At 30.4% G+C, this 18,074-nt stretch overlaps 1 protein-coding gene across 3 annotated transcripts in view; it reads right to left on the bottom strand.

Moving 5' to 3' along the window:
- LOC147803291 (protein crooked neck-like) overlaps nt 1-18,074 on the bottom strand; it is a 77,898-nt gene that overhangs the window by 3,255 nt on the left and 56,569 nt on the right. For 2 of the 3 annotated variants that reach the window (XM_087150760.1, XM_087150762.1), the window contains one exon: nt 2,447-2,539. In XM_087150760.1, coding sequence (XP_087006886.1) covers nt 2,447-2,539 — 93 coding nt within the window. Of the gene's footprint in view, nt 1-2,446; nt 2,540-13,541; nt 14,259-18,074 lie in introns of those variants that run through there. The other variant, XM_087150761.1, reaches the window with a different exon arrangement.

The raw sequence follows: 18,074 nt of genomic DNA, 5'->3' as shown, positions 1-18,074 counted from the left end.
ACAGGTGACGTAAATTTAAATAAATTAATGAAGTTCTGATCTTAATAATACGAATTAATTCTTTAAAAAATTAAAGTTTTTATTAAATGTTTTGATAAATTTTATGCAAATAAAAAAAAATGTTGTAAAATTTAGTATCAAAAATTTATCATTAAAACAGTCCTCATGAGAAATGCCACTACCTAAGTATACATAAAAGATGAAAAGGCTATACACATTGCTCAGTTTTAGCTATATGCACAGCTGCCAACATGGATATGAAAGAATCCAGTAGAATTTACAAAATAATATAAATTTCATGATAATTATTGCATAATGCACTAAATATTTAACACATAGGGATTTTTAGGGATTTATAAAGTCATCAAAATAGAAAAATTGCAATATTTTCCAGTTATGATTGACATTAAACATACTTGAAATGTTAGGCATTATATGTATATTCATAATTTCAAAAATTAGAAGGCATTCAATTCATCACAGATAGTTAAACAGGGTGCATAGCCAAATTATACAACAAAGAATAAGCAGCTTTTAAGCACTTTTCAAGCACTCATAAAATAATTTTAAGCACTTTAAAAAAATATAATTAGGCAGGATTGGAAAGTTTGTGACAATTGACAGTTTAATCTTGTTTTAACCGTCATGTAAAAAAAAAAAAAAAAAAAAAAAAAAAAAAAAAAAAAAAACTTTTCGCATTGTTTATGACAATTGTCAAAAATCATGAAATTTTGAATCATGCAAAATGAATGGCGTTTTCATACGCTACGACAATATGCCGAAACAGATTGGGGTTGAATGAATTGTGAAAACGTTGAATAGAACAATGTGAACTGTGTCTTTTTACATAATTCGTAGCAAAAATCAACACGGTAAAGAAAAATCTCATTTTGCAAAATGGAAAATTAAGCACTTTTTAAAAACACCTAATGAAAAAAGCACCTTTAAGGGCTTTTAAAAAAACGCTATGCACCCTGTTAAAAGATTTTTTTAAAATTAATTTAAAAAGGGAGTTTCGAATAAAAAATAAACTGCACATTTGATAACAAAAAAGTTATGAACTGATTTCCATCAATGATATTTTGCTTATGTATTAGTAATACTTATTTAAATATTTAAGCAAGCAAGTAATAATCTGTACAAAAATTCTATTTCAATAAGAATTTTTTTTTTTAGGAAACTTACTCAATTTTAGGGAGTTTTTTTAAAATGTACAAAAACTAGGAGAATTTTATTTAAACCAGTAGACCAGGAGAAACTGGAAATATCCAGTAGTCTACTGGAAAATCCAGTACAGTTGGCAGCTATGCATATGGTAAATAAAATTGGAGTTAACACTCCAATTTTATGTCACATGACCCGATTCTATTTTGTAAGAATATCGAAGTAAAGTAAAACATTCTAATTATTGATTTCATGCCAAACGTCGTTGATCAATGTTGAAAACTCTACACCGCAAGTGCCGTTAGAATAACCAGTTCACTCATCAGTGATTAACATTTGGGCATGAAAAGACGAGTCGCCAATCAACAACATGTTAATTGTGAGTTACCCTGATACAGGGTTGCCACAGAAAAAATTAACAAAATAATAGCTTTTAGTAGCCTAAAGCATGAAAATAGTTGCCTAAATAAGAACAAAACATTTTCATTAATAAGACTAAAATTTTATAAATTACTTAATAATCATATACGATGATCAATTTAGTAAAGTTGGAGGCAAATATGATAAGTTTTATATAAACGTTAGTGTTCTAGCACTGAATTTTTAGATAAAAAATTATTTATTTGCAGAAAATTAAATACTTTTAATTACTAGAATTCATTCAAAAAATACTTTTTCTAAAAAATTTTCCATTTTATCAATGATTTAGCAAATATATATATATATAATGTGAAAAGTGATTATTCAATTTCGAAATTCATGTATCGTAATATCGTATAAAATGTATTTATTTTTTAATTTTTTTAAATCAAGCAGAGCTTCGCAGTAATAACTGTTTCAAATTGAGCGAATTAAAAAGTTATGACTCAAACTTGAAATTCATCAGTTCAATGATTTAAAATTTCTTATTTTTCAAGAAAAAATTCAATGTGCTCAGAAGCTCTTGCGGGCTGCAGTTTCTCAACCCCAATAATAATAAAAAACATTGCTATGAGTGCAAAAAAGTCTCCTTTTCTAGAAAGTAGTTGCTTTTTTAGCCTTTCCATGCAAGAAAAGTTGCCAAAGTCGCCTCAGGCCGAAAATAGTTGCATTTTAGTTGCCTGTGGCAACCCTGCGATAACTCCAGCATTCTTTTTAAAAATTCTCCAAACATTTTCTAGTTTATTTCCTGTTTCAAGAAGAGAGTACTTCCACTAATTTTTAATCATTTTTAGAAAATAATCACAGAATGTTTTTAAGTAATTGCGTAAAAAAAAAAAAAAAAAAAAATGAAGCATCATACCCCATCATCTGTTTGAACTTTTCTTCGCTTCTTGACTCTTTTCGGCATTTGCTTTTCTACAGTTTGTTTGGACCTCTCGTCTCCATATTCCTCCTTCATGATTTAAAAATAAATAATAAATTAATTCAATCAAATTAATTCTAAAAATTAGAAAAATATACAGGGTACCAGCTACATTTTAGATTTTCAAATTCATGAATTTTCATGACTAATTTCCAGAATTTTTAATGACTTAACGAAGTTACTATTTTCTCTGACAAAAAACACAACAATAAATTTAAAAAATCATCATAACATTCATTGGAATGATAGGTATAACCAAAACTGTTACACTCGGCATCTTCATATTTATTGATTTTAAATTTAAAAAAAAAACAGGGTAAAGAGCTGAAGCAATAAAATAGCCGAATAAAATGCATAAGCAAATATTTTTCTTTTCTTTTCTTCAGAAGAATTACATCCCAAAGATACTTTTCTTGTTCATCGGAAAGGAAAGAAATACTCCTGATTTTTCTGTTCTCATTTCGGATTATAAAATAATTTGCCAATGACTGGCTTGCTTCAGCTAGAATTTTAAATTGGTAAAATAAAAAAATTAATAATAACAAAAATTCTGAAATTACAGAAGTTTAAAAGATAATTCGCTCTAAAAATAATGCCTTTTCTTTCATTTTTTTTTAAAGAACACCATAATTTTTAAAGTTTAAAGAAAATGATAAAAATATTTTATATTTTAATAAAATATGACTGTGAGTGGGGATTTTGTTACAAATTCAGATATTCAAAACACCATGAAATTACAGGGGAGGGTAAATTTCATTTTAAAAATTAGATTTTTTGATTTCTAAATTCATAACTTTTCATGAATTTTTTTAAAAAAATAGTTAAAATCATGACATTTCATGACAAATTTTGTTCATAATTTATGACTGTGAGTGGGGATTTTGTTACAAATTCAGATATTCAAAACACCATGAAATTACAGGGGAGGGTAAATTTCATTTTAAAAATTAGATTTTTTGATTTCTAAATTCATAACTTTTCATGAATTTTTTTAAAAAAATAGTTAAAATCATGACATTTCATGACAAATTTTGTTCAATAACGAAAATCATGATTTTTCATGACTTTCCAGGTGCGTGGATACCCTGAATATATTCTAAAATATGACTCTAAAAATTAAGAGTCATGAAACATATGAATAACTACTAATAAATATGTATGTCACGATAGTTGACTATAAGTTTAAATACAACAATGATAATTTTAATTAAAATCATTGTACAGGGTTCCCACTCTATAATGAGATTGAAATTCAAGGACTTTCCAGGACTTTTCAAGGACCTCAACAAAATTTCCAAGGACCTTAATTTAAGACCAATTTTAAAAACTATTCTCTTCTATTTTACTAGAAGCAACACTGCCTGTTGTGGCAATAATTAATTTCAAATATAATACCTAAATGGTTTGCCTAAATAGAGAGAAGAGAGTATATGTATTATGGACTTAAATTTATATTTTTTTAAAAACAACCCTACTGGTTTTACATATTAATTCACAAAATCATTTTCAGCACAATCTATAACAAATGGTAATGAGGTGTTAATGATGAAATCCTTTAATCCTGTATATTTCCATGTGAAGGCTGCATGAAAGACAGAGCTAAATCTTAGATATTTCATATTCCATGACTATTCCATAACCCCCCTCCTCTCCTCTATTAAACATCATTTCTGAAATTATTCATCCCTAATTTACACAACCTTCTCTAAATGTTATGCAGCAACAATTCTTTCTGAAAATAAAAATTAGAAGGAACATATCCCATTTTCACCATGTTTAAAAGCATTATTCGTTATGTGTAATCCACAACTGCCAATGAATATGACCTGGTGGGAATATTTCTCTTTTAATTCCCACTGAAGCTTCTAATAGAATTTCCAACTGACATAGGGTCCATCCATGGATAATTGAAGTATTTTAGAGAGCTTTTAACCATCATCTATGCATTTGTAAAAAGAGGACAAAATATTTTCTGCAGTTCCATGACCCATAAATTGGGAGGTAAGATACTTAGTGCAAACTTTATTATCAATTCCTTACCATAATGTCCATCTGCTTAGATTGTAGAGACTGATTTAACGTCTCATCAAAGAGTACAGTGTAGCAATCAACATTCTTCAGCTCATTTATAAGAATCCCTTTGAAGTATAGTGCCAATCCAAAGGAGCCCAAATAGGCTCACTTTGTGGCACTACAAAAAATTGTCTCGCTATACAGCTATTAGCAAACATTTTGGAGAACAATTTATTAATCCCTTCACTGGAGTTACATGAATAATTACTAGTGATGCACTTCAGACTCCAGAGAATTTCAGCATCAAGAACATTTCTTTTGACCAGATAAGAAGACAATGTTACCTCGGCCACTAAAGTTTCTGTTTCACATGGGGCTGTAACGTATCATAAGCTATATCAAGAACTATTCAGTTTTTCTTTTAAATAAAAACTTTTATTAACAAACACAAACAATAAGAAATATGCAATACCCGTAACGGGATAGTGAAAACATCATAAACAACTGGAAAACCCGTAACGGGATATAAGGAAACTCAAATTCCACAATAAAACTAATCTAAAAAAAGAATCAACAACTCTGTCGTTCTAAATATTGACTTCTAATTTAATCGTCTGCTTTTATTTTAAGTTTATCTCTTTATGCGTTTACTTTATTTTAATTATGATTTTGCAAACCCATTATTTCTTTAATATTTTTAGACTTTACAATCGTCTGCTTTTATAAATTCTTTAATATTTTTAAACTTTACAACTCCTCTCCCCTTGGAAGAACTTTTCCATAGAAAACAGGGGAAAAGTTTATTATGAACTTTTTTGTGTCCTCTAAAACTTTAGGTTGAAACCAATGCAATATGTTATAATCAAAACATTTCACTTTTAAATTTAAATTTTCTAATTGTCAAATTAAATGCAAGATACAATTTTTACATTAGAAGTGATGTACAATAATTAACTTTAAAACTTAAAATTTCTAAATCATTTTTAGACTCTTGCAGTAAACATTAATAGACAATTTACTTGTAACTCAATTTTGATATCAAAGTAAAATATTCGAAATAAAATTAGAATGTAAATAAATATTATAATTTAACTTCACACAAAATAAATACAAATTAACATAACTATTTACATATATACAACAATATCTAAAAACTGAAGCTAACCAGATTTTTTTTCAAAGTGCTTATTTTTTTTTTATCTTGGTATAACTATTTATTTTTTTTAATCCAAACAATATACTTAAGATTTTTAAGCTTCACATAATTAGATTCTACTCAATCTTGTTAATATTTATATGCATAAAAAAATAACATATTTAAGAACACTAGCACTTTTCTCTACAAACAAATTCGCTTAACACCTATGTTTCATTTTCAATATAATCATTTTTAAACACTTTCTTAAATTAAATTTAACTGGTTCAATTTCAAAAACATCAATGCATTTTTATTTTATATTTTCACCTTAATTAGAGCTTTAATTCAAACTTTAATAGCAACTACTTTCTTTACGAGTTAGTTTTTTAAAATAAATAAATCATACATATGAATAAGGAAATAAGACTAATCTGTATTAGACTAATATATCAATCTGTTTAAGACTAATATATCAATAAGAAAAACAAACATTATTTACATATTCCTCCCCCTCAATTAACTTTTGTCTAATTCAAATCAAGAACTTAAAGATACTCTACTGAGACAATCTGCATTCTTGTTCTTAGTACCAGCTCTATGCACAATTTTAAAATTAAACGGTTGTAATGATGCTAAAGCCCAACGCATAAGTTTGGCATTTGAACTAGCATTTGTTTTAAGCCAGGTTAGCGGGTGATGATCAGTCTGAATAGTAAACTTTTGCCCATCTAAATAGTGTCGTAATTTTTTGATGGCAAAAATTATACTGGCGCATTCTTTTTCCGTAGTACAATATTTTTTTTCGGACTCATTAAACTTTTTACTCAGATATATTATGGGGTGTTCATGGCCTTCATTATCTAGTTGTGTTAATACCACACCCATACCAATTTCCGAAGCATCTGTTTGCAAGATAAATTCCTTTTCATAGTTGGGAGAGAAGAGTATAGGTTGGCTCGTTAATTTTTGTTTTAGTTTCTTAAAGGCTTCTTCGCATTCGATCGTCCAGGTAATTTCTCCCTTTTTTGTTTTGCCTTTTAAAGAGTCTGTTAATGGTGCAACCAGAACAGAGAACATTGGTATATATCGACTGTAATAGCCCGCTAGTCCTAAAAATGCTCTGATCTCAGTTTTGGTCTTAGGTACAGGAAATTCGGCAACTGCTCGTGTTTTTATATCAGAGGGTTTTCTATAGCCTTGTCCGACAATATGTCCTAGATAAAGAACATGATCTTGCACAAAACGGCATTTTGAAGGTTTCATTGTAAGTTCTGCTTCTTTGATACGCTGCAATACACAATTAAGATGTTCTAAATGAAGATCCCAGGTATCTGAGAAAATTGCTATATCATCAAGGTATGGCACTGCAAATTCTTCTAAACCCTTTAGTAGTCGTGCCATTAATTTGCTAAAAAAATAGGGGGCATTCTTCAACCCAAATGGAAGTCGTAATGGCCTATAAGTTCCGAAACTGGTAACAAAAGTAGCTAATCTTTGAGCGTTTGGACTAAGTTTAATTTGCCAATATCCCTCGGCGAAATCTAAAATACTGATAAATTTTGCCTTGGCTACCTCTTCAACTCGGTCTTCTATGTTCGGAAGTGGGAAATATTGTGTTACCGTTATTTCGTTGAGACGACGGTAATCAATGCGCCCTGCATTGATTACCGTCCATTGATCCAAGGCCCTTGGATCTTTATTTGGTGCTTCTACTAGGATCATAGGAGAAGTATAATCACTCTCACCTAAATCAATAATTTTTAAGTCCAACATTTTCTGTACTTCAGTTTTTAAAATTTCTGTTTGTCTGGGTGAAGTTCGGTAAGGCTTGGAAATAATTGGCTTATTTGTACTAAGTTGAATGTCATGCTCAATTAAGTTAGTTTTTCCTGGGTTATTTGAAAAACTTTTCGAATATCTTCTTAAAATATTCCTCAATTGGTTGATTTCATGTCCGTTAAGGCGATTATCTAGGTGACTGTCTTTAATCATTTCAGATACATCAAATTCATCTGGTGAAATATACACTTGTGGAAAGTCAATATCTTGTTCTAAAGATGAAGAATCGTTTTCTGCACATGATAGAAAATTAATTATTGCAGGCCGTTTATAATATGGTTTAAGCATATTTACGTGATAAATCTGTGAACTCTCTCTTTTTCCTGGAATATTCACTAAATAATTAGTTTCAGACATTTTGCTTTCTATCTTCCCCGGCCCAATCCATTGAGCAGACAATTTATTAGCTCTAGATGTAGCCAAAACAAGAACCAAATCTCCGGCACTAAACTCTCTCCTAATACTATTTTTATCGTAATACGATTTCCTTTTTAACGCTGCATCTTCCATCTTGTTAACTGCAATTTCTTGGCATCTTTTTAAACGGTTTATTAGGTGAAAAACGTATTCCGTCGCAGGAGATTCGTCTATTTCTCTTTTGGTCCACTGTTCATACAACAAAGTTTCAGGAGTACGCAATTTTTTTCCGTGTACTAACTCTGCTGGCGAAAATCCTGTACTTTCATGTGTTATAGTTCTCAAAGCCAAAAGGGCAAATGGTAAAAACTTCTCCCAGTCAGAACTAGACTCCAAACAAAGTACCCGTAAAATCCGCTTGATAGTTCTATGAAATCTTTCTACGGGATTCGACTGTGGGTGATGAACGGAACTATGCCGAACCTTTATGCCAAATTGATCAAAAAACTCAGTTGTTAGCATGCTCATAAAAGAAGTTCCTTGATCACATTGGACTTCTCGTGGGAAACCAGTTCTACAAAAAATATTAAGTAGGGCATCAGTCACCGACACAGATCCTATATCATTCACTGGGATTGCTTCTGGATATTTTGACGACATACAAATGGCTGTAATCAAGTATCTTTTTCCACTTGGCGTGGTGGGAAGAGGACCAACTGCATCAACGTTTAGTTTTGAGAATATTTCCTGTATGACCGATACAATTTTTAAAGGAGCCTTTTTTTTATCATTTGGTTTCCCCGCTTTTTGACAACTATCGCAGGTTCGTACGAATTCTTCCATCTCTTTATAGCATTTTGGCCAAAAATAATATCGCGCCAATCTATCTTTGGATTTGGTTACACCAAGGTGTCCGGAAGTACTTTCATGACATAACTTTAAAATTCGGCTTCTAAATTTCTCAGGTATAACTAAAAGTTTTTTTTCTTCTCCTAATCGTCCTTCTTGGCATTTAAAAAGAAGTTTTCTTTCAACCAGATAGCGATGCTTACTGTTTTGATTCTGAATAACTTCTTCCACAGTTTTAAAAACTGATTTTAACTCGGCACTTTCCTGTTGAGCTTTAACGAATTCATCGTGATCTACCTGTATTAAAGAAAGTTCATCAAAGTTGGCATTTAGTGTTGGTAATATCTCTTCCATTTCTGAACTGACGGCATCCGTTTCTAAAACTGGCTCGTCATCTTTTTCATCTAAAATAATTTCTTGATTTTTATTATCTTGTTCGGAAGAGTTTTCGGTATCGTTCGAATTTTGTTGCTCATATTCTTCATTTTCTGCTTTTAAACGAGCTTGCGATCTGGTACTAACTGCGTTTAACTCTGAAATTTGCATTGCCGTCATTTGCAGATTTGGCAATCTAGCCGCTGTTCTATTCCCAAGGAGATATCGACCTTTATCCAACTCACTTCTAACCACAGCCGCTTTGGTTACAATGTTGCCAAACTGACCAGATAACGAAACTTTTGCTAATGGTAAACAAGTTGGGCCTTCATCTAATGGTTGTTGTACCCACACAGTTTCGCCAGTAAACATATCTGGAGTCACATATTTTCTGCATATGATATCAATAGTTGCACCTGAATCTCGAAGAACTGGCATCCTAATTCCATTTACTTTCGCCATAAGAGTGTACGGAGTTAGTAATTTGTCTTCTTCGTGTCCTGCTCCGATTTGATTAACTTGAGCGGGTGGCTTTTGGCACTTAAGCTTCGGGCACTGAGGTCGTAAGTGATTAGTAGATCCACATTCGTAACATTTTAAAGGCGTACGTCTATCAAATTGATCATAATTTGCTTGCTTGTACTCATATTTTCTTTTATTTTCTTCATTTCGACTATTCTTTGAAGTAGCTCCCTGTGAATTTTTCCGTGTGGCATTTTCTTCTCGCCAATTGAATCTCCGATTTTCAGAATTTACCTGCAAGTCAATCGTTTGCGACTTCCACGTACATTCTCGTACTCGTCAAGTATTTCTGCCAGCTTTGTAGATGAAGTTATTTTTGACCAAGTGTCTATAAAATGATCACGCACTTCATTGGGAACTCTTCGTTTAGTTTGATCAGTAACCATTAGATCCAGCAAGGTTTCAAAATCTTTTACTTCCAATCCTTGAACCCATTCGTTTAAATAGTTCCTTAATTCAAAAACGAAATCTTTCCAACTATTATCGAACTTCTTTTGGTGCTGAATAAATTTGATCCTAAATTTTTCTGGACTTAGCTTAAACCTCTTCATTAAAATTTCCTTAACATGATCATAGTTGTACGTTTGTTCTTCAGATTCTCTTGCTATTAATTTTGTTATGTCAGGTGAAAGAAAAGATAATAAATGAGTAACCCACTCTTCTTTTGGTATTTCTGCTCGTTTTGCTTGACGCTCAAAAATTACTAAATAAAGACTGATTTCATCTTCCTTAGGATCAAAATTCTGCATCAACTTATGAATATCTAACTTATTCCGCAGAGTAGTGCCAATATTCATACATAGTTTTTTACTTTTATGTTCGCCTTAGAATACATTTGTGTTTGCCTTCTTCTTCTTGAGCACCACAGTCTCTGACAGGCCAAGGCCGTCCCAATTAAGTTTTTGCCATCTTGATCTTATTCTGTGCCATGGTCTTCCAGTTAGTTATTCTTATTATTTTTAGGTCCCTCTCAACTGCTTCCAGCCACCTAGTCGGTTGGAAGATCCTTTTTTCTTGTACCTTCTGGTTTAAAAAAAGTTACTTTTTTGAGGGGTTTTGGTCTTCAGATTTATAAAGGTGTCCCAGCCATCAGTGGGATTAACTTTAATAAAATGAACCATGTCTGGTTGTTTATACTATTTTAACTCATGATTGCAAAGGGTGCGTCATATGTTATTCTCATAGACTGCACCAAAAATTCTTCTAAGCATCCCTCTCTCAAAACTTAGTAATTTGTTCTCTATTTTATTAAGAGTCCAGCTCTCACTACCATATAGGATCACAGGCTGTAGGAGTGTTTTGTATTAGTTAATTTTTGTCTTTCGCTTAAGAAATTTACTTTTTAGTTGGCTTTTTAAACCAAAGTAGCACTTGTTTGCCATTGCTAAACAGCTATCGATTTCAGTATTTATGTCATTTTTGCAGGTCACAGTAGTTCCAAGATATTTAAATTCATCAACAGCTTCAAATTCATAATCATTCACATGCAAAGGCATTGCGTGTTTGCCTTAGTAGCTGATTATTTCAAGCTAAAGTTATTATGGAAATTTATTTGTTTAAGCTCGAGTTCCAGATGTTCATCCGGAGTGGCGTTTTTTCTAGCAAATCTACGTAAAAAAGAGTCATTAATGTGCCTGATTGAGAACTTAAGAAGGAAAAGAGAAGGTGCCGGTAAGGGTGGAATGATAACGAGATTTTGTGTAAATAATAAAATTTTAATTAGCGGGACTCCAAGAAAACTTTTGTTCGATTTTAAAATCTTCATTTGTGGAAGTCCTAATCACACGCCTTAACTAATAAAGATGTGGATTTTGTTCACATATGTGGAATTTACACATACTTGACTGCATTCAAATTATAAGTTTTAGATGACGATTAGTAAATAAAAAAACAACAGAAAAAGCAGCTTAGGTTTAATAACTTTAACTCCTAGTAAATCAAGAATAAAAATTCAAAGAAGGTAAAACGATTTTAAGTGACTAAAAACTCTGAAATTGGAAACTTTGGTTAAAGAAACAGAGGAAGTGAATGAAGTTTAGAACTTTTTACTAAAGTATAGCAAATATGGAGCAACAGTAATGCTATTAATGTTTCTTGTGCACTGTTTTTTGCAAAGTTTTTCTTTGAATTTTCTAATACAGGGGTGATTGTGGCACTAAGTGAAAAACACTGAAACTTTTATGTGGAAAAATCAATTCATAGACTTCATATTTACCATAACTTTTTGCATTTATAATTAAATTACCTATTTATGCAAAATATATCACACCTTTAAAGTAATTGAAGCAATAAAGAAATTAATGGAAATAAAAATAAAAATATGACCACCGAAGTCGACGTCTTCAGGGGGTGAATGATTGAAGAACACTAGTTTATTATTTCTTTTAACAGGGCGAAAATCAAATCTTAACAACCAGTTAAGCATTATACTAATTTGTTACGCAACGGCTTTTACTATTCCTTTTTTTCATTCTACGCATTTTAATAGAGGGCATTGTTTTCTTTTGCTTTAGAGTTTCCTTTGCATTTAGTTTGTTTGTGAAATCGCTGTTTGACCGGTTTAATGTGAGTGTTTATTTTCTCAAGATTTTGTTGAAATTTCTTTCCTGATTTGGTTTTATGCATTTCAAGTGTTTTTTCTTGGACTTCTACAAAACCTTCGGGGTACTGAGAGAGTTAATTTTGGCATTTGTCTTCGCTCAATAGAAAAGGTTTTGTTTCATGGCTACCAAGGCCGGTACCCCCGACTGCTTCGGTGGTCATATTTTTATTTCCATTGATTTCTTCATTGCTTCAATTATTCTTTCTTTTGAAAATTCTGCTGCTTTTAAGCGCGTTTCTTTCAAAGATAGTTTTATCAATTTAGAATTTAATATTGTGTATTCTTTTACTAATAACTTTAGAGTAACTAATTCAAGTGAAAATTTACTTTTTACAAGAATTGCAATAGTGCACTTCAACAAATTTTGATATTTTGAAATAAGAGTCAAATGTGCTTAATTTTTAGATCATGCGAATATGAATCGCAATGCATAGTTTTTAAATCACGTATAAAAATTCAAAAATAGATGTTTCATTTTACAAATGTTTGAATATGAGTCGCAGCATTATTTTTTAATTTTGCATGAGTATGAATCGCAATACTGGGTTTTAAAAAAAGTGAGCCACGAGCCTATTCAAGTCACGATATTTGATTTCCAAATCACGTGAATAGAAATCACAATTTGTAATTTTTTTAAATCAGGTAAATACGAAATTAATGTTTGATATCAATATCGCGGGAATAAGATTTGTGACATTAGCATAGATTCCGGCACAGTTCCAAATAATCAAAATTGCAAAAACCATCAAAACCAAAACAATTACCAAGTACGCAATTCTTTACGTAATTGGTGGCATATGAACGTCTCGTTAACAAGATTTAGCAAGATCTTCAAAATTCTGTCGGACTATAAGTTTTTGAATCGCGAAGTCCACGAACCAATGGCCTTGAGATATGGCGAATTTTCATATTCTCGCAAAACTAGCATGCACTGCTTCTAGTTTGTGAACACGGAAGAACAGTACCAGGTTGCCACGGAAAAAAATGAACAAAATAGTTGCTCCAGTTAACCTAGAGCATGAAAATAGTTACCTAAATAAGAACAAAAAATTTTCAATAATATTACTGAAATGTTATTAAATGGCTTCATTGTAATATACCATGATCCATTTAGTCAAGTTGATGGTCAATATGATATTTTTTAAATAAAGGTTAATGTTCTAGCACTAAATTTTTACATAAAAACATTAGTATATTTGCAGAAAATTGAATACTTTTAAATACTAAAATTAATTCAGAAAAAAAAAATTTCGTTTTAAAAACAACATACTCTTTCTAAAAATTTTTCCCTTTTATCAATAATTGATTTAGCAAATATATATATACTGAAAAGTTATTACTAATATTCAAAATTCATGCATCATAATATCGTATTAAACATAGGGTTCTTTAAAATCATGCAGAATTTCATAGCAATAACTGTTGAAAACGCTATTGAGAAACAAAATAGATCCACAATAGAGTCTGTGCAAATTGAGCTCATGATGACTCAAATTTGCAATTCAAATTTTTTTTTATTTTTTAAGAAAAAAAAAATTGCATTATGTTTAGAAGCTACCTGGGGCCATAGGTTGTCAACCTAATTTATTCTTAAAAAAACATCGATAGAAGCACAGAAAAGTCTACTTTTCTCGAAAATAGTTGCTTTTTTAGACTTTTCAGGCAAAAAAAGTTGCCGAAATTGCCTCAGGTCGAAAATAGTCACATTTTAGTCGTCTGTGGCAACCCTGCAATACGAAAAACAAGGAATTTTGGGATACCCCAGGAGTATACAATCACCCTTGCTAATAGTAAACTCTACTGAATTATGTAAAAAAAAGAAATGAGACTCACTTATCAAGAATGTAAAAAGGATTTACCTTAACGTGTTGTGTTCTTTCCAACAGCCTCTCATAGAGCTGCCTTGCCAGTTGGAACTGCTCTTGCTCTATCTCGAAATCAATATAAGCTTTCCAGATGACCTCTGGCATATCTAGCCTTGGTTGATTGATGGCTATCTCAAATATTGCTCTCGCCCTCTCATAATCTCCCAGTATTGTCTCCAGTTCAGCAAACTTCAATTAAAGAACAGATTTATATCATTAATATGCAAAGTTGCCACAGAAAAAAAAATAGTTGCTTTTAGTAGCCTAAAGCATGAAAATATTTAACGAAAACTACGAATACAGTTGCCTAAGTAAGAACAAAAATTCATCAAAAATATGACCACAAATTTATTAAATGACTTAATTATCATATAACCATGCTCCATTTAGCCAAGTTGGTGGCAAGTACAATAATTTTTTTTAAATAAATGTTAGTGTTCTAGCACTAAATTTTCATGTAAAATTTTTTTTTTGTATTTGCAGAAAATTAAATACTTTTAATTACCAGAATTCAGTCAAAAATAAAACTTTTTCATAAAAATAAAAATTTCTACAAAATTTTCCCTTTTATCAATAATTGATTTAGCAAATATATATAGTGAAAAAGTTCACTCAAATTCGAAATTCACACATCATATCGTATTAAAAATTCCTGAGGAATTTCATAGCAATAACCATTGAAAGGGCGATTGAAGAACAAAATAGAATTACAATGGAATTAAATGAATTAATAAGTCCTGACTAAAATTTGCAATTCAAAATTTCCAAAATTTTTTTATTTTCAAGGTAAAAAAAATTCAGTGTGTTCAGAAGCAGCCCAATTTATGCTGAAAAAAAATCATCTCCAGGGCACAGAAAAATCTACTGGTAACTCTGATATGGGGTTTCAAATGTTGGTTGATTGATGGGAGATACGGAGACAACAAATGACGCTTCAAACAGCTTTTAAAATGTAAAGAACTATCTATTTTTCTAACAATTCAGTTCATAGTTTTCCCAATAGTAATAATTAATAACAATATTAATTTCTATCGATATTTTAAGTAATTCTATGTGGGAAAAAAGGTTATGGCATGAAAGATTGAGAAAAAAAAAACATGATTCCCAGAGTAAATAATGATACAGTCGGACTCATATTTAACGAACTTCCATTTTGCGAATTTCTCTAATTTTCGATTTTTTTCGAGGAGCCAAGAACATTTGAGAAATTTCTTCGTAAAATAAATTCCAAATAGCGAGTGAATATTATAATTAACGAACTTTTCATTGAGATCCACTTTCCCTATTCCTCAAAATACTTCAAACTTGTTAATGCATTTTATGGGGAGAAATGACCTTGAATTGATTTTCAAAGCCACTGCTTTATGCAATGATTTACTGCTTTCTCTAAAAGCTATTTTATAGAAAGCAGTAAAATCCTTTTCCCTTTTTCTTTGCATTTCAAACAAAAAAGTCAGTCCAAGTTAACGGATTTTATCAGTTGCAATTAAACTTAAGAACACAGGTGGAACGTTTAAAATTACTTTTGTAATAAATACAGCTATAATTTTACACATAAGTTTAGCTTTTTTTAAAGTAAAAAATGTATGTAGCATAATGGTGTAACACTGGATAATGTTTAGCTCTATTCTTGCTTTCCATGCAAATTCTTCTTATGGTTAAGATTTATAAAATAAATAGTAGATACTAGTTTACAAGATAAAAGTGCATGAACTGTTATTTAAATTATGCCCGGTGTTTATGAATTTAAAACCTGCTTTGTGTCGCTTAAGTATTTTAAAAGGTGATTTTCTATTTAACGAATTTTCCATATAACGAACTTATTATCGGGATTTAGCGACTTCGTTAAATAGAGATCCGACTGTATTTGACACCAGATATTTTTTTTGTTGAAAAAATAGGAAACATTCTGACAGTTTGGTTTAAATTACATCAATCGAATTCTTTATTTCCAATGCATATTCTATACAAATTTTTATCTAAATGGAAAAGCTACAAAAAAAAAAATAATAATAATTCAGTTGATAAGAAACCAGAAAATATATTCCACAACAAGTAAAAGTTTGTACAAACGAGCATACGTTACTGCTTTAATGATTTGAAGTGCCAATGGAACTCACCATATAATATTTGGTTAGTACAGTCCGCAAAAAAAAAAAACGAATCACCCTGAATAACTTTCGATCTAATGATCGGATTTTCACGAACTAAGTGTCAATCTTAATGGTTCCTGGGGGTGACCTCAAATATGTTAATTAATTAGTGCTAACTATTAATTAAGTTACGAAATCAGACACAAAAAAACATATCTCTGAATAAACATATAATTTTTTTTACATATTTGGAATCTAGACCCTTGAAAAAAATTGGGTGGTAAATTGGGCCGCAATAAAGGTTTATATATTTGGCGATAGTCCAGAAAACCGCCAAAAAAAGTCGCCTGCGCAAATAAATATTTTAAGATAACCCATTGACTAATTCAAAAGAGGAGTGCTTAATTTTACTAGGTTGCTACGCAACCAAGTTCTGATAGTAAAAAAAATGAAATAATGTTCAGTGATTGCTCGGAGGGGTTTAATTTATTGTTAATAGAAAATATCTCGAAGTTTCCAGGCCATAAACAATTTTTTTAGGGGATTTCTGTCCAAAAAGCAAAGAAAATATTATTTTAATCTCCTTTGAAAAGTAAATTTGAATCGATTTATAAATTATTTATGATAGTTTTTAGAATTTAAATACATGAACTTTTTATCTGATATTATTTAGATTACACTGTTTTTACTATATTTATTCGAGGATTTTATGCTAAAATCAAATGAGCATAACTTATTATAGCTATATACAAAATTTTAGGGATAATCATTTTTACAGCTTTAATCGAGTCTTCTAGGCAAGAAAGTTTGAAGAAAAAAAAAGTGTTTGAAAAATAAAATGTAGATTGTATAATAATTCTAATGCACATTCACAAGGTTTTCTATAATTTACGATATTTCTTTTTTCTATAACTCAAGGAATTGCTGAATGTTTAGTGGCATTTTAAAAAGATTGAAATATGTCATGTTTAAGAATAAGATATTGAAATAATATGCTGCATATTGTAGGATTCATTGTTTAAAAAATCGCTTCATTCTACTAGATATTTAGGTTACATCGTTTTCTTTGGATAAAGATGATTAGCAAATAGCATCCTCATGTTTCGATACATTCTGAAACTTATACGTTCGCAAATTCACCATAAAATGTTGCACAGCATATTCTTCAATTACGATAAGCTACATTTACCACCAAATACTGCTACTATGGTTATTTTTGTTTTCTTATATATATCTGATGATCTCTTTTTAAACAGAGCTCGTAAGATCCTTAAGATACTGAAATGGGGGCACAAAAACTTAAGTGATAAAATATTTGAATTCATTAACTCAAAATATCTGGTGTCAAAATGTTAATTTTTAAGTTAAATATAACTTTTATAATATTGATGTTCTTACGTTTTTAAAGACCATATGAATCCTGATAAAATATTAAAATGCATATGTTTACTTTAACGAGTGTAAAATCCTTATCAAAATAATGATCAAGACCCAAATGTAAAACAGTATAATTGACGATAAAAACTCAACTGGCTTCAAAACATATGAAGAGGGAAGTAAAAGTCGACATGTTTCGAGATTTCAAATATAATCGCCCATTCTCAAGACTTGTCAGGCTTGGATAACTTGTGACTTTTATTATTGGACGCTCAAAACATGTCTATTTTTATTATCATCTATTACTTTTTTAAATCTATGAAGTTTTCATACTTTCGACTCAGTTTCTTGGGATTATCCATTTAGTTACACAACATATTAAATTATTTCACTCGATATTAAAATAAGTTTTACATATGTTATAGGCACAGGTTCTTAGATTGAAAAAATAATAATTCGCTACTTTGTACAAAAATTAATGCAGTAAAAAAAATTTTTTTTTTTTGCTGCAAGCCTTAACATTTTAATTTAAGGT

The sequence above is a fragment of the Parasteatoda tepidariorum genome, chromosome 9, assembly GCF_982258835.1.
Source record: "Parasteatoda tepidariorum strain Cologne lab strain chromosome 9, Ptep-v5.0, whole genome shotgun sequence".
Taxonomy (NCBI): Eukaryota; Metazoa; Arthropoda; class Arachnida; order Araneae; family Theridiidae; genus Parasteatoda; species Parasteatoda tepidariorum.
The sequence above is the reverse complement of the archived record's forward strand: the minus strand, read 5'-3'. Positions and strand labels throughout refer to the sequence as shown.